The 27,052-nt window shown below is 38.2% G+C and overlaps 1 protein-coding gene across 2 annotated transcripts; it reads right to left on the bottom strand.

Annotated features, from left to right (window-relative positions):
• Positions 1 to 8,416: 8,416 nt before the first annotated feature.
• On the bottom strand, positions 8,417 to 21,563 carry CLEC12A (C-type lectin domain family 12 member A). Of its 2 annotated transcripts, XM_049625055.1 has the most exons (6): positions 21,342 to 21,561; positions 16,265 to 16,363; positions 15,783 to 15,971; positions 14,705 to 14,856; positions 12,968 to 13,074; positions 8,417 to 10,651 (listed from the first exon to the last, which is right to left on the bottom strand). In XM_049625055.1, the coding sequence occupies exons 1-6, from the start codon at positions 21,430 to 21,432 to the stop codon at positions 10,474 to 10,476; spliced, it is 816 nt and encodes a 271-aa protein (XP_049481012.1). In that variant the 5' UTR covers positions 21,433 to 21,561; the 3' UTR covers positions 8,417 to 10,473. The 2 variants fall into 2 exon arrangements, with proteins under 2 accessions (XP_049481012.1, XP_049481013.1); XM_049625056.1 differs by lacking the exon at positions 16,265 to 16,363 and having other exon boundaries at positions 21,342 to 21,563.
• Positions 21,564 to 27,052: the final 5,489 nt, after the last annotated feature.

Raw genomic sequence — 27,052 nt, 5'->3', positions numbered from 1 at the left:
CCGCTTAACTGACTGAGCCACCCAGGCACCCCTAGATAATTTCTAAAGTTGATAAATCCACATGGAGTAGTACAGACATATTATTTAGAGATATAAAGATGATCACCATAAGAAATACAAATAATTGGAAAACCATTGCCTTTAAGGAGCAAGACAAGCCTCTGAGGAGAGGTGTTTTTATCAACTGATAAACTTTTCTGGATAACTATTTTTGTTTAAGTGTGTACATATATTACTTTGAAAAATGAAAATAATAACTGTGTGACTTATGGCTATTCATGTCGTATGTATTCATGGCTATTAACCAACGTTTTCTCTCCACTTTCATAATTTACCTTCATTCTGGCCCGGTCCCAACTGTTTCTTTATTATGGACACTGCCCTCAATTTAAAACCCACTGATTCACATATTGTACTTCCTGCAAGTGAAGTATGGACGTAGATTATAAATTTTATGTTTGTTTTATTTCTGTATCTAGGAAGCTCTATGTGTTGAAATGACAGTGTAAGTATTAATACAGAATTGATACAAACAATGTAAATGTTGCTGCATGATGAATAACTAAACATAAGTATCTTATTGCATTAGAAACACATCCTTTAATGACACTACTGTGTCATTACCCAACTTATCCCCTGCCTCCTGTTCTCATGCTAATACCTGACATATAAGAACTATTTCAACAACATAGTCTGTTAAGGAGGTAATTAAATTGAACAGATTGTTATGCTTCCTTTGAAATGAGTCACATTGATTTGACAGAAAATCAGCGAGTCTATGGCAGACTCGACCAAATCTATCAACCAACCTGATCTGATTGACATCTACAGAACAAGTGACAACAGTCAAAACATATAAGGAACTTCCAGCACTCAAAGTAAAATAACCAAAAAATTACAAAGCGAGCAAAAGATCAGAGCTGATGCATTATTAAAGAAGTTATACAGGTGACAACAAGCATAATGAGAGATAGTCGACAACATTACACGTTAGGAAAACGCAAATTAAAATCATAATGGACCTCCTTGTATAAATTATTGTATTTTTTATAGTCAACACATAATGTTACATGCGTTTTTGATACACAACTTAGTGATTTGACAAGTTTATACATTATCCTGTGTTACCCACAACTATGGCTACCATCTGTCCCATGACATTACTGTTACAATATCACCAACTATTTCTTATCCTCTGCTTTTTGTTCCTGTGATTCACTCATTCCGTAACTGAGGCCCATTTTTTTTTTCATTTTTTCTCCTCTTCTCTCATTTTGCCCAACCGCTCACCTCCCTCCCTTGTGGCAATCATCAGTTTGTTCTGTATGCATAGTCCTGATTCTACTTTTTGTTTGCTCATTTTTTTTGATTCTATTTATGAGTGGAATCGTATGATGTCTTTCTCTGTCTGACTTATTTTGCTTAGCATAAAACCCTCTAAGTCCATCGATGTCTCAAATGGCACAATTTCATCCTTTTTTAAGTTCATGTAATATTTGATTACACACACACACACACACACACACACACACATATCACATTTTCTATGTCTGTTGTGTCTATTGTCTAAGTGTCCATTGATGGATTCTTAGGTTGCTTCCATGTCTGGGCTATTGAAAATAATGTTGCAATAAACATAGGGTTGTATATATCTTTTCAAATCAGTATTTCCATTTCCCTGGGTAAATACCTAAGAGTGGAATTATTGGATCATATGTTATTTCTATTGTAAATTTTTCGAGGAACCTCCATACTGTTTTCAACAGTGCCTTCCCCGGTTTGCATTCCCACCAACGGTGCAAGAGTGTTGCCCTTTCTATACCTCTTCTCCAACACTAGTTGTCTCTTGTCTTGATTTTTGCAGGTATGAAGTGATATCTCATTGTGGTTTTGATTTGCATTCCCCTGATGACTAGTGATGTTGAGCGTCTTTTCATGTGTCTGTTGGCCATCTGCATTATCTTTGGAAAAATCTCTATTAAACCCACTGCCCATTTTTAAATCAGATTGTTTGTTGATGTGGCAGTGTATAAATTCCCATATATTTTGGATATTAACTCCTTATCAGATATATCACTTGCAAATGTCTTCTCCCATTCAGTAGGTTGTCCTTTTGTTTTCTTCAGGCTTCCTTTGCTGTACAGAAGTTTGGTTTGTTTGTTTGTTTGTTTGTTTGTTTGTTTTTAATGTGTCCCAATAGTTTATTTTTGCTTTTGTTTCCCTTGCCTTAGGATACATATCTAGAAAAATGTTTCTACATCCCATGTCAGAGAAATTACTATCTATGTTCTCTTCTAGAATTTTTATAGTTTCATGTCCTACGTTTAGGTCTTTAATCCATTTTGAATTTATTGTTGTGTATGGTGTTAGAAAGTGGTCCAGTTTAACTCTTTTACTTGTAGCTGTCTATTTTTCTCAGCACCATTTATTGAAAAGGTTGTCTTTTCCTCATTGTATATTCTTGCCTCCTTCACCATAGACTAATTGACCATATAAATGTGTTTTTTTTTTTTCATGGAGACTCTATTTTGTTCTCTTGATCTATGTGTCTATTTTTTGTGCCAGAGCCATATTTTTTGATCACTACAACTTTAAAGTATATCTTGAAATCCAGAATTGTGATACCTCCAGCTTTGTTCTTCTTTCTCAGGATTGCTTTGGCTATTTGAGGTTAACCATACAAATTTTATAATTGTTTGTTCTAGTTTTGTGAGAAAAAAAATGCTGTTGATATTTTCATAGGGATTTCACTAGATCTGTAGATTGTTTGGGTAATATGGACACTTTGACAATATTAATTCTTCAAATCCATGAGCATGGGGTACATTTCATTTGTTTTGTCATCTTCAGTTTTTTCATCTGTGTTTCAGATCTGTGCACAGTTTCATCTGTGTTTCATCTGTGTTTCATCACAGTTTCGTCTGTGTTTCATCTGTGTACAGTTTTCAGAGTACAGGCCTTTTCCCTCTTTAAGTTCATTCCTAGGTATTTTATTCTTTTTGACGCACTTGTAAAGGGGGGTTTTATGTGTCTTTTAATTTCTCTTTCTGGGACTTTGTTGTCAATGTGTAGGAATATAGGGTATTAACTTTGTATCCTACCACTTTACTGAATTCATTTATTATTTCTAGTAGTTTTTTGGTGGATCTTTAGGATTTTCCATGTATAGTATCAGGTTGAGTACCAATAATGATAGTTTAACTTTTTTACCAATATGGATGCCTCTTAATTCTTTTTCTTGGCTGATTGGTGATGCTAGGATGTCAGTACTGTGTGGAATAAAGGTGTTGAGAGTATACATCTTTGTCTGTTACTGGCCTTAGAGAGAAAGCTCTCAGTTTTTCGCCTTTGAGGATGATATTAGCTGTGGGTTTTTCATATATGGCCTTTATTATGTTGAGGTACATTTCCTTTTTTTTTTCAATACATGAAGTTTATTGTCAAGTTGGTTTCCATAGAACACCCAGTGCTCATCCCAAAAGGTGCCCTCCTCAATACCCAACACCCAACCTCCCCTCCCTCCCACCCCCCATCAACCCTCAGTTTGTTCTCAGTTTTTAAGAGTCTCTTATGCTTTGGCTCTCTTCCACTCTAACCTCTTTTTTTTTTTTTTTTAAATCTAGTTTTCTGGGAGTTTTTTTTTATCAAGAATGGATGTTGAATCTTGTCAGATGTTTTTCCCACATTTATTGAGATGATCATATGATTTTTATCCTTTGTTTTATTGAAGCGGTGTATGACATTGATTGATTTGTGAGTATTGATCCATCCCTGCCTCCTGGGAATAAATCTCACCTGATTAAGGTGAGTGATCTTTTTAATGTACTGTTGTAAGTGGTTTGCTAATATTTTGTTGAAGATTTTTGCATCTATGTTTCCCAGGGATATTGGCCTGTGGTGTTTTGTTGTCGTTGTCGTTGTTGTTTCTTTGTTTTTCAGAGTCTGTCTGGTTTTGGTATCAGAATAATGCTGGCCTTGTAGAATATATTTGAAAGCTTTCCTTCTGCTTCTATTTTTGGAATAGCTTAGGGAAAATAGGTATTAATTCTTCTTTAAATGTCTGGTAGAATTCACTTGTGGATCCATCTGGCCCTGGACTTTTATTTTTTGGTAGTTTTTTGATTACCAATTCAATTTTGTTATTTATAATCAGTCTGTTCAGATTTTCTATTTCTTTCTAGTTAAGTTTTAGAAGATTGTATGTTTTTTTAGGAAAGTATCCATTTCTTCCAGGTTGTTCACTTTGTTGGCATATAATTTTTCATAGTATTTCTTTTTTTTAATTTTTTTTATGTTTATTTATTTTTGAGAGAGAGAGAGAGAGAGAGAGCACAAGCAGAGGAGGGACAGAGAGAGAGGGAGACACAGAATCCGAAGCAGACTCCAGGCTCCGAGCCGTTAGCACAGAGCCCGACGCAGAGCTCGAACCCACAAAGCACGGGGTCATGACCTGGGCCGAAGTCAGACGCTCAAATGACTGAGTCACCCAGGCATCCCCATAGTATTTCTTATCATCCTTTGTATTTCTGTGGTGTCAGTTGTTACTACCCTCTTGTTTCAGATTTTATTTATTTGGGTTCTTTCTCTTTTCTTCTTGATGACTCTGATTAAGGGTTTGTGAATTTTGTTTACTGTGGGAAATAAATTTAAGAATTCTCTACGCTTACACCAATGGGTTAACAAGGCTTAGAGTGTAAAACCGCTGCAGGGGGAAAGCTCCCAAGGTTAGCTAGTGAGACGAGTAACTTGCTATCCTTAAAGCTGCATGCTCCATCCATCTTAAACTTTAGACATAACGTCCAATTAGTTGTAGCACCTACAGGAAAACGCTTTCCAACTGGTGTCAGTATATCATTTTATTCTTTTTGGTGCAACTGTAAGTTGCTTTGATCACAACTTCGTACTCCACTTGCCCCCCAAACCCTTTGCTTCTTACACATACAAGTTAATGGTTACTATCTGATTGTTTTCTTCTGCACATTCACCGTGTATGTAAACTCTCAAGATTCTAATAAATACGGAGAAAGGACACTTGCTCAGGGCTCTTGTCTCCCCCCCACCCCCCCGCCCCAGACATTAGCCTCTCTCATTTTCACTTCTGTGTCTGCTCTCTTGCTGGACAAGAGAGAACTCCAGACTCAAAGTCTGTGACAGTTTGTCTTTTCAAAGAATCAGCTCATGGTTTCATTGATTTATTTTTTAGTCTGTATTTATTTCTGTTTGGATCTTTATGATTTCTTTTCTTCTACACACCTGGGGCTTTGTTTTTCTTCTGATGGTCCTTTTAGGAGTGAGGTTAGATGGTATATTTGATTTTTTCTTGTTTATTGAGGTAGACCTGTATATACTTCTTTCTTAGAACTGCTTTCACTGTGTTCCAGAAATTGTGCACCATTGTGTAATCATCTTCACTTGTCTCCATATATTTTTTCATTTCTTCTTTGATTGCTCTATCGACCCATTGGCTGTTTAATAGCATGATGTTTAGTCGCTGTGTGTTTGTGCTTTTTTCCAGTTTTGTTCTTGTGATTTGTTTCCAGTTGCATACTGTTGTGGTCAGAAAAGATGCATGGTATGATTTCAATCTTCTTAAATTTACTGAGGTGTGTTTTATGGCCCAATATGTGATCTATTCTGGAGAATGTTCCGTGTGCACTTGAGAAGAATGTGTATTCTATTATTTTGGGATGGAATATCCTGTGTCTGTTTATTATGTCCATATTTGTCAATGTGTCATTCGAAGACATTGTCCCTTCTACATGGAAAAGGTGGAAGGAATAAAGTGAAGCAAAATATGCAAGAACATATAAAATTTCTGAAGGAAGTAGCATATTACTACATCTGTTCGCAATTGTTTGAGCAAATCGTCACATGGCCAAAAGTGACAATTAGCTGAGAAAGTGTACTCCTACTAAATAAACACAGCAAAGGTGGGGATATATAATATTCATAAGAGGAAAGAGCAGAGAGTTGGGAACCATATAATCTCAAATGATGGAAGCTCAAATGATGTGATTAGATTTAGGGCCTACCTCGATAATCCAGGATAATCTCCACATGCCAAGATTTTTAACTGAATCACATCTCCATTGATCCTTTTTTTTTTTTTTTTCCCTTACAAATTAACATTTGCAGGTTCCAGGGATTAAGTCCTATTATCCTGAGTTTGTCATTTTTTAGTCTACCACAATCTGGACGGGGTAAAATTCCAAGTGGTCAAGTTCATCTGGATTCCAGATTGGGACGGTAAAACAGGAGCTTTAGGAGAAGACTATGGAACCTACTCCTTTGTGGAAGCCATCTTTGAGGGAGATGCTACCTTTGAGGAAGTAATTGTCTCTGTGGAAAATGGTTTCTCCACAAAAGTCACTGTCTGTCAGGAATCACTGTGTCTGAGGAAGCTGCTTTGTGGGACTGAAGTCACATACCTGCTAATAGACCTTAAGGTACTCTTGGTTGGCAGAGTAAGAATTGATAAAGATGGAGTAACTGGGTGTGGAGAAGGAGGAGATAGATGGTCTGGGGCCTACCAGACCCTTCAGCGTCCACCTCCCATTCTGTTTGACTCCAACATCCTTTTGAGATTAATGATCTTTGCCTCAGTTTTATCTTCCACTTATCCCTTGAGTTCCTCTCATTGCCCATCTCTGACAATGACCTAAACAGGGAAAGGGATTCTGGGACATGTATTTCCCAGACAGGAATTTTGATGCTAATTTGACCACAGAAAATCCAGCATATAACACATTTCTGTTGATATTTAGTGTTGTCAGCCTTCAGTTTCAGCCATTTTGGTAGGAGTGAAATGCCCAGAGTCTAAGAGACCCCCAAAAACTAACCACCAGAGTCAAAGCTAAGCAGCAAGGGTCATTTATTGCAGGTTCGAACCTGGACCTCTGCGCCCTTGTTGCCGGTGACGCCGAGAGGTCCTGAGAGAGGTTTTTACACCCCTTTTATAGACAGGTACAAACAAGTCATGGGGAAATCAGGAATTTTCCACAGTTACAGAGCTGCGATTGGTTGGTGTTTAAAGTTGGACACTTAACAGTATTCGATTGGTTCCTGGCTTTAGGTCAGACCACAACCGGGGGTAGGGGTATCACAATGATTGATCAGGAATACACGGATGTGCCAGGCAACAATGATTGATCAGGAGTACACGGATGTGCCAAGTAACAATGGTTGATCAGGAATATACGGATGTGCCAGGCAACAATGATTGATCAGGAATACATGGGCGCGCCAAGCAATTGTACAGAAGCGGAACAAGCTGGTTAAGCTTGGTTAGGTTTCAGTTTCCTGTAACTTAAGCTTTTAAGTTTTAATTTTCTCAGGCCTCTCAGGAGTACCAGTACCTCACTGTATTTTTATTTTCAATTTTTTATATGGCGAATAATGATGTTGAGCACATTTTTTTCCCTATGTTTTCATGGCCATTTGAATGTCTTCTTTCAGGAAGTGACTCTTGAAGTCTTTCTGCCCAATTTTAAAATGTTCATTGCGGGGTGCCTGGGTGGCTCAGTTGGTTAAGTGTTTGACTTCACCTCAGGTCATGATCTCACAGTTCATGGGTTTGAGCCCCGTGTCCAGCTCTGTGCTGACAGCTCAGAGCCTGGAGCCTGCTTCAGATTCTGTGTCTCCCTCTCTCTCTGCCCTTCCCCTGCTCGCGCTCTGTCTCTCAAAAATGAATAAACATTTAAAAAAAAATTTAAATAATAAAATAAAATAAAATAAAATAAAATAAGATAAAATAAAATAAAATAAAATAAAATAAAATAGTAAAATGTTCATTTATTTTGAGAGACAGAGCCTGAGCAGGGGAGAGGCAGAGAGACAAGGAGAGAGAGAATTCCAAGCAGGCTCCACACTGTCAGTGCAGAGCCCAAGTGGGGCTCAATCCCATGAAACATGAGATCAGGACCTGAGCTTAACCTACTGAGCTTAACTTACTAAGGTGCCCCATTTCTGTCCGTTAAATTTTTTTTAATGTTAATTTATTTTTGAGAGAGAGAGAGAGAGAGAGTGTGAGGAAGGGTCAGAGAGAGATGGACACAAATCTAAAGCAGGCTCCAGGCTCTGAGCTATCAGCACAGAGCCAGGAGTGGGGGCTCGAACTCATGAGCCATGAGATCATGACCTGAACAGAAGTCAGACGCTTGACAGACTGAGCCACCCCGACACCCATGCCCACTTTTTAATTAGAGTTTTTTTTTTTTAATTATTAACTTGTAATTCTACCCTGACTATAAGTCCTATATAAATTTGGATATGTATGTATTATATTCATTCAGCCCAGCACATACATGTCTTTCCAAGGGTAACTTGCATCTTCCCTTTCTTAACACTGTTCTTATTTTTAGTGAAGCCTAATTTTCCTTTCTTTTTATTGTTAGTGTTTATTTCATCCTGAGAAGTCTTTGTCTGTTGTAAAGCCATGAAGATATTCTCTTATGTTTTAACTAGAAGCTTTATAGTTTGAGCTTTCAGATTTAGTTCTATGATCCATTTTGAATTAATATTTATGTATCGTATAAGGTAGGTAGGATGTGTTATTTCTTTCCATGCTGACATTCAATAGATTCAACTCCATTTATTGAAAAGACAATCATTTTCTACCTCTAATGGCAGCGATAACTATTTTTATATACAAATAAGCCAATTGTATGCACATGAGCCTTTTTTTTTTCTTTTGGATTCTTCGTCTAGTCCTGTGGATGTATATCTATCCTGGTATTAAATCATTGTTTTGTTTTGTTTTTTTACCATGGCATTAAAGTAAGTATTGGTATTCGATACTGTAATTTCTGCAAACATTCTTCTTTCCAATGTTGTCTTGGCTATTCTAAATCATGCATTTCTATGCTAGTTTTACGATTGGCACATCACATTCTAAAAAAAAAAAAAATTATATGAAATGTTCAGGGACTGTATTGACTGTAGAGGTAAATTTGGGAGACTTTACATCCCAAGAATATATAGAGTGTTCCAATCCAAGTGCATGGTTACCTCTCCACTTATTAAGGTTTTCTTTTATTTTGTCAGCAACACTTGCACGCTTGGTTTCCCAGGAAGCAGATTCTGAAATCAAGGTTAGCGAGCTGGGGGGTGGTTATTAGGGGGCACCCTCAGTGCAAGAGAGGGGAAGGAACCAGGATTGGGCAGAATGTTTTCCGCATTTTATTACATTTATGACTATTTTATTTTGGGATGCTGTTATAAATGATATTGCTTTTTAAATTTTTTCCATGGTTTACTGCTAACCTACAGAAATATGATTGATGTTACACCCTGACATTGTATTTTGAGGCTTTATCCAACAACTCTGATAAATTATGTATTCTAATGGTTTATAAGTTATATCGTTTTTACGCACACACATACACAAATATATTAGCTACAAATAAAAATGTTTTATTTCGTCCTTTCTCATGTTTTACATATTTAAATTTATTTTCCTTGCCTTATTTTACTGCCAGGGCCTCCAGGTTACTGAACAAAATGCTAAAGGCCATTCTGATCTGGTTCCGGAGCTCAAAAGCAAAACATTCACTTTTTTACCACAAGCATGGTGTTAGGTTTACAGGTGGTTATTAGTCCTTTGTTTGGTTTGTTTTTCTTTTCACTCTTTTGATGTCACCTTCCTTTAGCAGATTAGGGAAATCTTCTGCTTCAAGTTTCCTGAGAGATTAGGTATTACGTTTTCTCAAATGCTTTTCCACATCTACTAAAATAAATTTTTTCTTTCTCTTTCTTATGTTTTTTTTCCTAACATGTAAGTCAACCTGTATTGTAGCAGGATTCTTGCACAGAGAGTTGTAACACTGAGGCTTTTGAATTTCCAGGAAGCAACTTTATTCGTGCCAGCACCGCTCAGTTGGGTTCATACTCGAAGAACTGAGCACCGAACATCATGTGGCATAGTTTTCTATACGTTTTCTATTTCTTTGTTTCCCATATACGGCAACACACACAAACATATAGTCGATTAAGTAGTCTCAGTTTACTAGGTCATGAGGGATATTGTCACATAGGCGCATAGCCAGGTTACTTTTTTTCTCTCTCCTTAGGGAGGGGACCCTACCACAGTATTACCAGCATAAATTCCAGTTGCTCGTGATGTATTATCCTTTCGATATAATTAATTCCTAGTTTTCATTTTCCCTGATGTTCTATAAGGTGGGTATTTGCCTTGTTATTTCTGGAAAAGCGGGAAAAGTTAGCTTCAGTTTTCTGTATATTCACCCAACCCACTGAATTCATGCTCAACATAAATTGAGCCTGTATCTACATGATAAGATATGACTTTAGGCTCCTGTTCCATAGCCAATGAGGAGAAAGAAAGTTTACAAATGTACATGGTTAGGAGAGAGGCAGAGATTTAGTCTCATAGCATCTGTACTCCCTTTGTGTGGGCCACAAGATGTATGCTCCACGCAGTTGCCTAAATGGCAGCATAATAGCAAATTACTTGCACTAATCATATTTTTCATCTGGTATTTCACTCATTAGTGTGTTCTCAATCTTCACTGGGTTAGCCAGCTTCTCACATATAATATTATTTGAGTCAGAGCAGAGTGTATAGGAAACATATATTGTGTTTATATATCCACAAAACATGGTGTCATCTACGTCCTTTGTATTTCTTACAAGCCTAAAAGAGAAAAGAAAGAATGCGCTCAGCAAGTAGAAAGTTTGGAATGGATTCACAGGAAACAAAATTACTTTTCCACCACATCATTGCTCCTGGGTCTCCCTTGTCTAAAATACATTTTAATTATTATTTGGAGCATGAAGAGTATCCCAGCTACTCATATGTATCAACAGATAGGCAATAGCTAATGCTATCTTATTTCAGCATGCCTCTTCCGGTTTTTTACACCTGGAATATTTGCTGTCTTTTGCTTCCAGATGGTACCGCCTCCTTTCTCCAATACTTAATATGATTTAGAGTAATACAATTCTATTAGATTCTCCAGTCTGGCCGCAGTAGTAAATCTTCGACAATGTCTCTTCAAATATTTTTCATAATCACTCAAATCAAGAATTAACCTAATATGTGACACCCTCAGTTCAACATCGTCTCCAAGTGACATTTCCCCCCAAGCCATTTTTCAGAGATTTTATTCCGAAGTTCTGAATAATTACCAGCTCCTAATATAAGATTACTGAGCAAGGACCATGCATCCAAGACAAACTTACAAGTTGAAAATATTATCTTTTGGAAAAAAAAAATGTAGTATCAATGCTTGGGTCAACAAATAATGATCACCAATAATCATTATTAATGATTAATAAGTAAGCTCATCGGTTAATAACAAATAAGTTCATCAGTTAAATTTTCAAAAGTGAAATTTCCTTATTGGAAGTGACACAATACAGATGTCATTGATCACAACCCCTTTCCAGAAATAAATCCCAAAAATAACATTATTAATAAAAAACAAAATGAAATATACATTCATATATACACATGTATATACATTCATATATATTCATACATATATGTATATTCATATACATTCATATATATTCATATACATACATATTCATATATATTCATATACATCCATATATACACATATATACATTCATATATAATTATATATTATATACATATATAAGTATATATCGTATATATGTTATTATATACTTTTTTATTTTCGTATTATTTCTTAATAATTAAAAATATATACTATGCTTTCTATTCCACCATAGATTATCTTCCCATTAGCAATAATAACAAATAAACTCATGGAAATTCTTCTTTTTCAAAACAAGATTTCATCTGTACTCTCTCCTGATGTACGCATTACCGTTACTGCTAGTCCTTTACCCCAAATGAGATTTTAAAAATATATATCCTTCTGTCCTCCATTTGTACACATAGTATCCCCCCTTTATTCTGTCATTGCAAACTCCCAAAGACACAGCTGCTTAGTCTTCCTGACCCATATTCTTACATCTACTATTCCTATCTGAAGGAAAAAAAAAACAAAACAAATTCATCAATACTTGCATTTGCTTCTGGCCCACTGTGAGGAGTGTGCAGGAATCTCAGGGTATTTAGTGTGGCTGGACCCCAACATAACTGCCCTGCAGTCATACCTGCTTGACGTGTCCTCAGCCGACAAATATGTATAAACGTGTGGGCTTGTGGCAGTATACTGCAGATTGATGTTCTGGCTTCTTTCTTTAGTCTAATCCTGTCTCTTTCCCAATTTTCAGGCATTATAAAATACAAATGGGACTTTTGACATTGTTTTTATATGTGCTTTGTCTGTCTCTCCTCCCCTCATTATAGGTAGAACAAATATAACATATGAATCAATTTATAACGGTATATTTATAAGCACTTTCTTAATATATTACATGACAAAATATTTTGTGTATGCCATATATATAATATACCATGCCCATGCTCATTATCTTCTTTGCTGGAAGTGTTCTAGTCTATCTCTAAATTTTTCACTCAAAACGGCCATTTTAAATGTCGTTTACAACACAAATTTCAGAGCTAAAATTTAACTTTGGTTGTTCTATGTATTCTTACTGAAGGATTTATCACATTATATCCTTTTTATATATAGAATTCTTTAGTCTGTGCATATAATCAATGGTTAAGTAATGAAGGGAAGAATCAGTCTTTCTTTCACCTTTGAATCTCAGCACTTAGTCAAATTTTAAGCACGAGGGTAGAGCCCAGTGAATTTTGTTGGCCTCTATAATTTTCTGAGTTAAAAGTCTCACGGAAATTCCCTTTTATTGTACTACTACAAATAAGTTCACTAGTGACCTGTCAAGATAATGAGAAGACGTTTGTGGCAACGTTTTTGCATCATTAAGAGCATTAAAGATGTTGAGGGTGTAATTTCAACCACAGCTCGTTTAAATTGTAATCTATAATGCTAATGGAGAGCACACCTTTACTCCAACCAACTACAAAAGTTCAATAAGAATAAAGACTTACCAGTCAGAGGAGAAAATTGTCTCATCCACTATCTTGTAATCTGCATAATATTTTCTGGGAGATAACCCCAGCCAGTATTTACGTAAGTTCCTGGATTTTACAAATTCCTACAAGAAATAGAGGTTGAAAACAAAAACAAAAACAATTGTCTCCCATTTCTGTGTATTACTTCACAACATAATTTGTTTTTTTAAAAAATTTTTTTTCAACGTTTTTTATTTATTTTTGGGACAGAGAGAGACAGAGCATGAACGGGGGAGGGGCAGAGAGAGAGGGAGACACAGAATCGGAAACAGGCTCCAGGCTCCGAGCCATCAGCCCAGAGCCTGACGCGGGGCTGGAACTCACGGACCGCGAGATCGTGACCTGGCTGAAGTCGGACGCTTAACCGACTGCGCCACCCAGGCGCCCCCCTTCACAACATAATTTGTGACAAATTACTGTTTTAAGGTAACATCTTTTGACATTATACTACTGCTTTTTGAGGTCATTAAAAAAAAATGAAACAAAGTGCCCGTTACTATAAGATTCCCTGCAACACTTATATATCATTTACTGCTTCACATGGAAAAGTATCTACCGGTCCATGCATTACTTTAACTTAGGGTTTGTGAAGTTCACCAACTTCAAGATTCAAATATAGAGCAGTAGTCTAGGGGCAAAGGAGGTGGTTAACCACTAAAACACAAGTTAAGAGAAACAGAAAAAGCAGAAGAAAAACATAGCAAAGTCAGACGAGAAGTGGTTACAGACTAGAATTTAGATCCAGTCCAGACTTTTGTAGCCAAAGTAAGATTTTCTCACTCATATCCAGACATTTTTTTTTTTTTTTTTGAGTAAATAACTATGAGTGGATCCTTTGAGAAGGACGGGGTGTAGAAGTGACCATAGTTTCCTTTCCCCTGCTGCTATAAAGGCGGACAAAGATTCTCACAGTAGGGAAGCCGAGACTTTTGGGAACATGAGTTTTTTTCCTTAAATAATATTATCCAATATTATCCAATTATTATTCATAATAATATTATGAATATTATCCAAGAGAACAGAAATGCCAAGGAATAAGTAATGATATGGAGATACCACTTAGATATTAGAGAAAAAGAAAATGAATAAATATAAATACATAAATACACACATACATCTTCTACAGAACTCACTTTTCCTGGAACCCAGGGAATCAGTATAACATATCCGCTTGGCACTTGCCTTTGACATCCCATCTTAATCCCTACTTTTTTATACATATGTTATCCAACCTATCTTCTTATTGTAGGTTGTGGCGTTGACTTTTTCTCTTAGTTAAAAAAATACAAAATGGTAGAAACAAAGAATCTTCTCTATGTAAATTTTATGGAATTGGTAACCCTTAAGAATGATTTCCAGGTCTTCTATTTTTTTAGGTAAATTCTCAGAAATTGTGTTCTGAAAGTTGATTCTAAAATTCTGGTTTGGAAAGCCTCACAGCCCAAAAGATTCTGGGTACCCCAAATCTACCCATCTGCCCAACCTCTGAGATTCCCTGGATGTTAAGGTCCTAAGCTATGGTTTTGGATCACACCTGAGATATACTACCTCGCAATAAACGTACTAAGTGTCAGTCACCTCATACCCTAATTAAAATAAGTGAGAATCATGTCTGGATTAGTACAAATTTTCTCCAACACGCCTCAATCCTCTCTATTCTATGATGGGAAAAGTGACTTCCTTCTTCACAGGCAGAGATACAGGGGATCTTACCAATACACTTTTGTTCTTAATCATCAATAGGCTGGCATTTTGAGCAGAACAGAACATGGCATTCTTTTGCCATGTTACATAGTTCTTAGTTACTAGGTAACAGTTGTCCTCATGCCATATCCACTTCTTTGGGCAAGGTTTACATTTGTGCTCTGAAAGAAGAACATAGTTTCATTTGGTTTGGGTTGATGATCTTCATTACTCTCATTATTCCCATTGTCCTCTGTGTTGAATTTACCAAATTTACTTGTCTTTCTTGCTTTTACATGAAAGGTGAAGAACCTGAATCTTGTGTTCCAGGTCCCTGTATACCACCGCAATGCATCCAAAACATAATCTGAACAATACATTCCAAATTAAATGTCCAGGGTATTCCAGTGTATTTTCTTAACTCCGGAGTCCAGAATAATGATGAATTAATTTACTTTTCTCTCTTTGCCATTTTTTAAATTACTACATGGCAATGAAAGCTAATCACAAAAACATTGTGTGGTAAGAATCAACCCCGCAGCCTGCATCAACCCATCTCCAACTAGGGCGTTTCTGGCTGTCTGACATTGAATACTTGGGGGAGTTTTCAAAAGCACAAAGAACATATTTTAGTTGTAATAACTATAGGAACTTTAGAGATATTGAAAGACCAATTACTCCCAATTCGAATGGCAAGACTTAACTATTTCTTTGCTATTGATTCTCATCAAACATTGACGTTTAGGAACAAGGTCACCTATAAAGACCTTCTCTTCTATCCTTTAAGAAGGATATAAAGAGGTGACTTATCCTCTCCTCCTTATTTTCTATTGACCTCAGTGCCGAGAATAATAGTAAATTTCAGATTAGAGAAACTGTATGTGGTCTAATATTTTATTAGTTGTTATCCTCTGATAATTTGGGGCCTACAGTTGTTATTTTCTTATTTTTCTTTGCACAGTGAGTCCTTTGTCAAGTAAGTTTAATTCCTCTCTCCAAATAATGGCATCCCAGGGAAAGGCTGCTAGCTTTTGATGAAATAATTCTCAGTGACTCTAAGGTTTTGTTCATTGTCTAATAAATAGCTCACAGAGGAATATACGATTACCTGGTTCTCTTTGGTAAAGCTCATGACATAATTTGGTGGCTATTTCTTGCAGTGTGAGAGATAGGTTCCTGATCATCTGGGAACTATTCATGCTATGCATCAATTGTAGAGAAACATTTCTCTGAAGTTCTTCTTTGATATTTTGTAGTGTATTCAATTTTCTCATTTCTTTCTTCAAAGTTATGTAAACTTGAGGTAAAAAAAAAAAAGAAAAGAAATGGCAAAATATTTTAATCCCTCAACCCACCCATCACCTTCTTTCTGCTGAACTAGTATTATGCCCTTGGGCTATGGAGGGAAGGAGTCACTTCACGGGAGTGAGGGAAACAGACTACTGTATTTAAGTACCTAGCTGTCAATACCTTTTGTGGGTATCTCACCTACAACCATCCCAAAGCCTCAAATCAAGAGTATCCTGTCTTGTGAAACTCATAGAATTCTAAGTGTCTTTCCCTTTCCGTCAAAGCATAGGTAATACGTACATACGCTTCCTAAGATTCCTAGTCCAATCAGCAGCAGAAGGCATAGGAGAATCAGAGCCAAGGCTCTCTGATGCCACACATGGGAAGTAGCAGCAGGTTCTGTGGAAAGCAAAATGAGCGAACAGGCCGGAAATGGTATGCATCTTCATTTGAATAATTCATTCATTCATTCATTCATTCATTTTGCCTTTATTTCTTTCTGACTCTGGTAAAAGAGTGAGTAAAAACTCCAGGCCATTTAAAAAGAGCTTTTCAAAGAATAAGTAAAAAACATGTTGCTAATTGTTTTGCACGCAAACTCGTTCTCACAGGAGAGGCCGTTAATTGGTAGGCTGATCCAAGACACAAGGAGGCAAAGATGGGATTTAAAAAGGAGACTTGAGAAAACCAATGTATAATATATAATGTATCTTTTCTGTACAAATTTGGGGGAAAGGGGGAGCTGGTGACTAATAGAGAGGTCAATCAGAGCAATCCTGTCTTGAGTAGATGATTGTGATTGTCAAAGAAAATCATTTGTTATTTAGGTTCTTCCTCCCCAGATCCTGAGAATTTGGCTGTGGAACATAATTGATAGACTGTCTCTTGTAATGTCTCCGTGTGTCCTCCCTTCTGCCAAACCTTAGGCCAGATCGATATCATTTCTACATCCGAATTTCTTCATATTATTAGCAACAAACTTCTGTTGGATGTTTCTCTTTTGCTAAACACAGAAACCCTCGAATAGATCATTTCCCTATTTAAAAAAAAGCAAGAATTGCAAACTTTATATTATAAATTATTCATTATTAAATCACTACCTGATTTAAATTATCATCATTGGTATATACATGGATACTAGATGTTTCCAAAAGTATAATTCAGGAATAACATGATAACCTCATTATATTTCTGATCTGTGTTATGTCCCACATCTCTTAGTTGCTGCTGTAACATTGTGAAGTTTAGAGAGAATTGAAAGTATAATGTAAAACAAATTTTTAGACTTTGAACAATAGTTAACGGTGAAAGAACTGTATAGTCAAGATCTTTTCTAAGGTGAAATATATGACTTCAAGTGCTATCTTTCATAAGAATTATGTTCTCATCTATTTATGTACTCAATTAGTCAAAAGTTCTGTTCAATAGGAAAGGTTTAATGAAGAAAGGAAAATAATTGAGTTGTGTTTTGCTTGTTTGTTTGTTTTGTTTTTTTTTTGGAAAGATCACTGTTACTGCCTCTGGACAACAAATTCATCATAGGGCTCAGTGTTGGAAGCAGGGAGAACAGCAAGAAAACTATTGTAGCATGCCATTTGAGAGAGGATAGTAGTTTGCTTTACTAGGAATAGAGAATGTGATGACCCACGAATCCATTAAGAATACATTTTGAAGTTAGAATCTATAGGACGAATTTATGAAATGTTTCCAAGACGTTTTTTCCTTGACAGAGGCGGTAGATAAGAAACATACACACTTAGAGGCAGTATAGTGAAGTAACAAAAAAAAAAAAAAAAAAATGCGCAGCACATTCCTAGGGCTAGTGTGCCTGGGTTTGGTTTTTTTTTTTTAATTTTTTTTTAACATTTATTTATTTTTGAGAGAGAGACAGAGCATGAATACGGGAGGGTCAGAGAGAGAGGGAGACACAGAATCTGAAACAGGCTCCATGCTCTGAGCTGTCAGCACAGAGCCCGACGCGGGGCTCGAACTCACGGACCGTGAGATCATGACCTGAGCCGAAGTCGAACGCTTACCACCCAGGCGCCCCAGTGTGCCTGGGTTTGAACGCTGGATAAGCTACTTTTCACATGGGACCTTGGGCAAGTCATTGAATGTCCCTGGGCTTACTTTCTGCATTGGTTAAAAAAGAAAGCCATAAAATACCAGAGATTAAGTGATCTAGTATTGGTAATACAATTAGAACAGTGCTGGCACATAGGTGATTGTATTTAATATGTATTTGTATTTATATTTATATTTACATTTATATTCATATTTATATTTAGATTATTTATATTTAATGAGATGAGGATGATTAGGGAAAGGAAACAGTTTTAGGGGATTTTTTTTTTTAATACGAAACTTTCAGGTACAGTGTGATTTTGAATGGTATATTTTCCAATATTTCTTAACCTTTTTTCTCCCTTTAGTACTCTATGTGTCTTTCATTTAACTTAACCTCCAAAAGAAATAGAAATTTGGGGGTGATATACGCTTACTTAGTAGAAAACCAAATGACATTTTTTAAAGTTTTCTCTGTCTCTCTTTTTTCTCTCTGTTTCTGTCTTTCAGACACACACACACACACACACACACACACATACACACTTTTCCTTTCCTTTCCTTTCCTTTCCTTTCCTTTCCTTTCCTCCTCCCTCTCCCCCTTTCCTCCCTCACCCTCCCTTTCTTTCTTTTCTTTCTCTCTTCTTTTCTTTGCTTTGCTTTGCTTTTTTTTTTCTTTTCTTTTCTCTAATAATTAGGCTTAACATACCAGAATTGTGGTGTGTGTATGTATATGAGTATTTTGTAGCCTCCAATAAACATTTTTTTTTTCCTTTTCTAAATGATGAGTTAGATTCTGGAAACATTAACTGCATCATATGGCTATAAAATCACATTGAAATCAAGTATCAAACTATTAAGTTCTGCTGAACAGTTCAACCAAAGCAGTCACTTCTTTTTAAATTAAAAAAAATTTTTTTTCATGTTTATTTATTTTTGAGAGAGAGAGAAAGAGACAGAGCATGAGCAGGGATTGGGCAGAGAGAGAGGGAGACACAGAATCCGAAGCAGGCTCCAGGCTCTGAGCTGTCAGCACAGAGCGCAACGTGGGGCTGGAACACACGAACGGTGAGGTAATAACCTGAGTCCAAGTCAGACGCTTAACCAACTGAGCCACTTAGGCACCCCCAAGCAGTCACTTCTTAAATGCCATATATAAAATGAGAAAATTTAATCCAAAATGTAACCCATACTAGGGGAACTAAATTAAGTAAAGATTTATGAAAAAGAGCTCTATCCCCATTCAACCATAATATTCCCTGAGCTATTATCTCATCATTCAAAGAATGAATAGACCTAACAGTAAGCTAAAGAGATGTGATATAATCTGATTTTACGAATGATATGTCTAACAGTATAGTAACACGTTCATTCACAAAATTTGAATTTGTAGATCTAAACACTATTATCTCACTTTTTATCTACTGTTATAGTTTAATGTTAAAGAAAACTTCCTCACCTTTCAGTCTGAAGTTCATGCACTCCTATGTAATTACATATTGCTACAGAGGACTGCTTAACATCCTTCTCTGAACAAAATTTGATTTCTCAGATGGCAATGGTCAAATTGGAGCAGTTAAAAGTAACAGAAGCTAAATTCCTCTTAATACGCCTTTCCGAAAAATCTTCTTGACCTTATTTATTATTGTCATTCTTTTTGAGAGCCTCTCATTTTCATTTTTGGCACCTGGAACTGAAAAGTATGGTTAACTTGGGGCACCTGGGTGGCTCAGTCGGTTAAGGGATCGACTTTGGCTCAGGTCACGATCTCACAGTTTGTGGGTTTGAGCCCCGCATCGGGTTCTGTGCCGACAGCTCAGAGCCTGGAGCCTGCTTCGGATTCTATGTCTCCCTCTCTCTCTGCCCCTCTCCTGCTTGCAGTCTGCCTCTCTCTCTCTCTCTCTGAGAAATAAGTAAACATGAAAAAACATTAAAAAAAAAAAAAAACAAGTGTGGTCAACTTTAAATATTAAAGAAATATGTACTAGGTTAAATGAATAAGCAAAAAATGATGAATGGAATCCTGGCCAAGAAGAAAACATTTTACGGGCACTTGGGCGGCTCAGTTGACTAAGCTTCTGACTCTTGGTTGGGGCTCAGGTCATGAACTCGCAGTTTGTGGGTTCAAGCCCCTTGTCAGGCTCTGTACCGGCAGTGTGGAGCCTCCTTGGGATTCTTTCTCTCTCTCTCCCTCTCTGTCCCTCCCCCCCTTCTCTCTCTCAAAAAGAAATGAACATTAAAAAAAGAAAACCTTTTATTGGTGTATTTCCCATCTTTATTTATCTATCTTTCATTGAAACCTCACAAAATAATCATTAAACATGTTAGCCTTTTTCAAAAGGGCACAATTAGCATACACCAAATTATGGCTGCAAGCTCATAATTAAGCAGGTATTGTTATCCTATTTTATAGATGAGAGCACAGAGCTTCAAAGGGTCAAATGAGTTATTCACCTCGGTTCCAAACCCTCTCCTCCATAATTCCGGCAGGTCAATAAAGTAGAGAGGCTTCCCCAATCCCCAGACATACATGTGACACTCAAGCACACCCTGTCCTCACTGAACCCTTGTTTCTCTGCTGAAAAAAGGCGATGCCCAGGATTATGTCATAAGACAAATAGGATAGTGCTTGTCACAAGGGGGGGGGGTGGAATGAGAGCCAGTTTTCTTATTGTATTTGTGACTAGCATTTTCTTAGCAAAATGAAGAATATGCATGACCATGACTCTCCTGGGCAACACGTGCTTCTTGTTCTAAGACTTCATTTCACTGAGGGAAAAAAAAAATGTTTCACCATCCGGTAAAATCAAAATATGAGTCTATCCCAATCATCTTGAGTGTGATGTTAAAACACAGAAAATTCGCAGAAGATGGAGGGTTCGATGTACTAATTAGCACCTTTAAGAAAAACCCTTTATAATCATTTTGTACATTAGTAGCTTTGGTCAAAATGAGAGGCTTAATTTAAAATTTCATGGAGGGGCACCTGGGTGGCTCAGTCAGTCAAGCGTCTGACTCTTGATCTCTGCTCAGGTCATAATCTCACAGTTCATAGGTTTGAGCCCCAACCTGGGCTCTGCACTGACAGAGGAGAGCTTGCTTGGGATTAATCTCTCCCTCTCTCTCCCTGTCCCTGCCCCGTTTATGCTCTCTCTCTCTCTCTCTCTCTCTGTCTCTCACAAAATAAATAAATAAACATTTAAAAAATAAATAAAATTCACACTGAAGGATCATGGTCAATTCACTAATACCTAAGGCCTTCTACCCTTCCACTCCTACCAACCTGCAACACTTCCCAAGCTCAGCGTCTTACCTTTGATTCCAACTGTGCCAAACTCCTGGATACTTTTCTTTCTACCGGAGTCCTGAAAATTGAGGTCTGCGTAAGTAACCTCTTCAGACATTGAGGCTATGAAAAGGAATCCCCCCCCCCAAACTATTACTCTTTTAAAAAGATGAAAGTGAACTAACGGAGTTGAATGTTACACAGGAATTGTGGCTTTGAACTGCTGTGTGTAAACCAAAACTTACGCTTAGAAGCTTATACTTCTCTTTTCGCTGTACCAATCCCGGGAGTCTACAGATGAGCTGCAGCCTATGAGAGGCCTTAGACAGATACAGACACAGTTGCAAGACTGAAAGTATTTTTTTTTTCTTATCTCTTCCTTTTTCTCATTTCTCAATATCTACCAACTACCAAAGTGGCTTTCAAAATTGTTTTGGATATGATCAGTGTCATGCAAGGGGGCGCGGATCACCAGCAACACAGGTGCAGATATACAGAATTTATCGGAGAACAACCTTCCAGCAAAGAAATAACAAAAGGACACAGTCCTCCAACACTCATTGTTCTACAATGATGGCCTGGCACAGACGTTCTCTCTCGGTCCCGGCCTAGGTCCTGATAGGATTTGCCTTTTTGGGAGACCGCACAAACCCAGAGCACCCCCAGGGAGACACAGAGGACAAGCCCCACTCTGTAACTCTGTTACATAGGAATAGGTTTGCCTAAGAGGAGCGAGGGGACATCTAGTTTCTCTAGTAGCAAGAAATAGATTAAGGGATCTGGGGCCCAGGAACCACACCACGGGGTACACATGCTAACGGCCAAGGTGGGTATATCAGAGGCCCCAGAAATTGCTTTGTAGTCTGGGAAAACCTGCGTCAGTCTTGCTGTCTCTCCACAGACTGGCTCATTCTTTTGTGAGCCAGCTCTCAGCTAAAGCCTACTAAAAAGGAGATGTAAATGAGTCTCCGGGGTCATGCAGGTCAGGATCTCATAAGGTTGATGCAGTCTTCCTAGGAGGCAGGGGTCCATTCATTTACTGATCAAGTGTAGAAAGTGAAGGTGGAAGTCGGGGCATGATTGTTTCTGAGTAAGTTCTTCCCTCATTCTTATTAATAAATCTGATGTTTTCAGTCACATAATTGAGGAGTTGAGAGACCACAGTGAGAGTGACATACTAAGGTTCAAAAAGGAGACCCACAGTCAGGATCCAAAGACAAAAAGCAAGTATATGCATTAAAAGGGGAGTTTGAAGAGAGTAAAATGAAAGGACAATTTGTAAGATGTGGGTAGGCTCAAAAGAATATAATAATAATAACAATAATATTTATGTATTATATAATATATAAATATATTTATTATTATGGAATATATAAAATTGTTATTATTATTATTATTTCCCTTGAGCCTATCTACATCTCGCAAATGGTCCCTTTACTTGTATTTACTATTTGAATCTGTCACTGTGAACAATATTAACTGTTGCTTTAGGGGCGTGGGAAACACTGTCGCCAATAGTGACCTGCCTCAATTTCCAACTTAACAGAACCGTGATTGTGCTCCTTCTACACACACCAAACACTCCAAACCCTAGTCTGGCGAACCAGCAGCAAAAATTCGTCTCGTGAGCTCTCACGTATAATACATAGAACAGCTACTTCTGCTTCCAAATCAGTTCCCAGACAACACGCTGTGAATATAGGGCATTGACCATATTCTGACAGGTGTTTTCAAGCATGTACAGTAGGTTATAAGGGGGCGCTCCAAACCCCTACACGACCATCTCCCAGGTTCTTAAGTCTTAAAAAGCATTCCAGTCACTTCCCTGTTCTACCAAGCTACCTGTTCTGAAGAAGTGGGCCATGCATTAAGTCCAGCGAGTTGTTAGTCACGGCTCCCTTCCTTGGCCTTGAAATTAATTTCTTTGTCAGGAGGCATGTTGTAAGAAATGCCATGGAGATTAAGAAATTGATCTGTAAAGCCATGACTAATGGGGCTGTCTGATGCATTGACTAGAAGAAAGACAAATCTGGGTCTGCATCAGTGTTCCAGTTTTTTTTTAAACTCAATTTTCTCTCGTTTCTCAAATATCCCACACACGCACGCACGCGCACACACACACACACCCTCCCTTTAGCTAGAGTCTCATCAATCCAGTCCAATCTGAATTCTTCTCTTTCATTTAACAAAACAGCAAAATGGATCTCATTAAGCTCATAGTTAAGATTGTACTTTCACTACATCCATCGAGTATTTCTCATATATCATCTTAACTTACAGGTAAGAAGTTTATCTGGCACAACATTTTTAGGAAAGAGTATCACAGATAAGAAGCCATCACAGTTCCTTAACTTTCCTTTCTTAGAAGTATTTGAAGCCAATGGCTGCTCCTTTCTCTTTAAACACTTTTCTTTCTTGGATTCCATCTTGCCTTCACTTAATCCTTAATCAAATTATTCTTAATTTCAGTTATTATTTATTTCTATTCTAGGGTTTTCATTCGACTCTTGAATTATTTCCATGCGTTGACATTCTTTATATTTTTTTTCTCTTCACTTAAACACACTAACCATTTTTGTTTTACATTTCCTGTCCAATATCATCACTATCTGAAAGCATTTGCAACTCATTTTTCTTTTTATTAATATAATTTATTGTCAGATTGGCTTACATACAACACCCAGTGCTCATCCCAACAAGAAGCTCATTTTTTCTCAGTTTGGCTTGTCAATTGGTGTTTTGCCAGTTAGCTTTTTCTTTTCTTTTTTTTTTTTTTTTAGGATGCCTCATATTTTTTTTTATTAAATGCCAGATATCGTATGCAAAAACAGCAGAGATTATGAATATTTTTTTTATTAAAAGGTGGGTTTTGTTTCCTGTTTTCCTGGCAGGCAGGTACAATAGAAACAGTAAGCCTTGATCCGTTCGAGTCCCTCAAGTTCTGTCTTGTTGGTTCTTTTTATAAATTTTGTTCAACCTTTATACTGATCTTTTTGTAGGAGGTTTCATGTGATACCGGCCATGGTTCTATGGCCAGAACCCTAGATCTCCTGGTTGCTCACTGTGTAAAACCTACTGAACACATGTATAAGAGCTAGTGGTCAAGCAATGCATCTACTCCGTTTTTTTTTTCCGAAACAACCCATACTAGGTACAGTATCACAGATGCAGAAGCATTAGCGGTTACTGTACTTCCCTGTCACCTGTTACACTATAGGGTCATGCACAGGAATCCGGCAGGTCTGGACGTGTCAGACTCCAGGTGGGAGATTGTGACGCTGCGCACGGTTGTTACAGGTGCAAGGCTGGGGAATCCTCAGCCCCGCTGCGGGAGCCAATGAAATTAGCTAAGAAATTTGGTCATGACGTTATGACATCGTGGTCAAGACGTCTCTGACGCTGCTGCCTCAGTATGTTCACCACAGAAACCGCCAGCTCACTCCTTATGTCTGTAACTGGAAGAGGTGTCGTGATTCCTCCCGTCACCCACATGGACTGTCTTAATCACTCGACCTTAGCCGGTTAACTCTGCAGATTCGCGGGAGCTAAAACGGAAGCAAATCCGTATTGGAGGAGGGAATGCTTTCCTCTCCTTCTTGTCCTGACTCTAAAGGGTGGCTGACGTTTATTCCACCGCAGCTGAGCAAACATTTCAACCTGGAAAGGCTGCGACGCTGGATCACTGGGACTGGCAGCCAGCCCCTGGAGGGGAAGACTCAGTTTCACTTAGTGTGTAGAAAGCTGGAAAGGGCGTCACTCCTGCTGTTACAACAGCGTCCGTCTAGATGATCTGCAAAATGCATAACTTCCCTGAAATCCCTCAGAGACCTGAGGTCAAGGGCAGACAGCTAAGCTAAACTTCTAAGAGACAGGGCTTACTTACTTGGGGCAAACACTCAACTCGTATAAGCTGATGTAAAGAATGAAGCTAAAGTTTTTAACAAGTTGCTTAAGAGTGTGGGTTTCTATGATTGCTACAAGACACCAGGGTATGTCATACCCACGTGCAGGCACTTTACAGACCCCACCAGATGCTGGAACTTTGAGGACCGCTGGGGCAACATTAGACAGTTTCCTTTATGTTGAAAGGTTGGGGGGAGGTGAACAGCAGTCACCGTACAAAAGACGTGAAGTCCCATCTGGAAATGTCTCCCCTGCGGAACAAAAGCGTCCCTCTCAGGCCACAAGTGGACTAGGTGCAGCTCAAACTGAGACAAATGTGTCTATACTCCCTGGAGGGGGCGGGAACTGGAAAGAATCCTGATCGTATTCACACCCGCTTCTAGACTTACTCTGCTAAATGATGCTCTAGGCTCTAGTTACTCACAGTGGCTGCTTGTTTGACACCCAATCTGTCTCACTTCCCGTTTCTTCAGTGTTTCTCTCACCTTCCAGAAAACACAGCCTGCACCAGCTTCTTCGGGTCTTCTGTTGCCTTTTTCCATTTTCCCTTTCTCGCGCCCTTTCCACCTTTGAAGGGGTAGCAACGCATCTTTCTTGCATAGTCATCGCCTATCCTCAGTCGCTGGGTTGTGTCCCTATATGAGGGTTCCCAGAGAGCTGTAAGAAGGGAATCAAGAAAAACCCCACACCAAGCCCTGGAGCACCGACCCATTTCAAAGATAAGAAAAATCGTTTCGCCCTGAATAGGGCTGCCCGAAAAAAGGCAAGACCTCTAGTGCAATCTGAAATTCGGCCCCGAAATGGTTTATTTATGTCGCGGGCAGTGTTTTCATTTGTTGTGTTTGTCATATTTGTTGTTGATCTGAAATTCAAATTTGACCAGGAATTCTATATTTTAATTTGCTACGTCTGGGCACCCCTCCGTAAGCGGGGTGGCTAGAAAAATGGAGACAGCCATGTAGAGGTTGCAAACATTCTTTCAGTGAGAAGGAAGGTTTATCCTGACCACTCGACCTACCGTATGTTCTCTCTAATCCCCTGCACACACTTATCAGTCGACGTATCCAATACCCGAGCCCATGTTTTTTCATGGTATTTATCAAGTACTTAGGTGTCCAATTAATATTTTCCGAGTCACTGAAAGGCATCGAGAAATTACTGTGTTTTGTTTTGTTTTGGTTTGTTTTGTTTTAATGGAATGGCTTCTTGCTACTTTAGGCTCTGGCCTTCACAAGTCACAGAAAGCTTACTGAATGAGGGAGCCCCACAGCCACTGAGGTGTCTGCCCAGTCAGTTTTCCAGGAAAAGAAACTACATAGCATGAACCTCTAAACCCAGCCTGTCACAACAAGTGGAATAAAATAGTGCAGAATCGAACCTTGTATACTTCTGTACCAGAGAGCTTTATCCAGTAGTGAACATCTCTACCTTCGCTTACGTCTCAAGACAACTGGGGACCTGGTGTGGGACAAGCACTCCACAACTGCAGTGCAGAATTTGCTGGAGAGGAGACTGGCCAAGGGAATCTTGCCAGGCAACAGGCTGAAGCCTAGACCGTATTCGGATCATTACTCAGGAGACACTGGTCAAGCTCGTTGCCTGGAAACACTCTCTTTGCCAATCTCACCCTAGCACCTGTTGCAACACCGTCTTCTTGATTCCCGCACCCCAAAGCAGGTGGATTCCATATTTCGCAAAATGTTGCCGTGAGTAATATAATTGCTTTCTCCTTTCTACTTGGTATCCGAAACGTTGAAATGCTCATTGGAAAGTAGCTCTGCTCAACACCCAGGACTGTAAACGTGCAAAATGAGGAAAAAAGGTTTAGAGGATAC

Source organism: Panthera uncia, chromosome B4 (assembly GCF_023721935.1).
Source record: "Panthera uncia isolate 11264 chromosome B4, Puncia_PCG_1.0, whole genome shotgun sequence".
NCBI lineage: Eukaryota > Metazoa > Chordata > Mammalia > Carnivora > Felidae > Panthera > Panthera uncia.
Note: the sequence above shows the minus strand (reverse complement) of the source record. Positions and strands in the feature narration are given on the sequence as shown.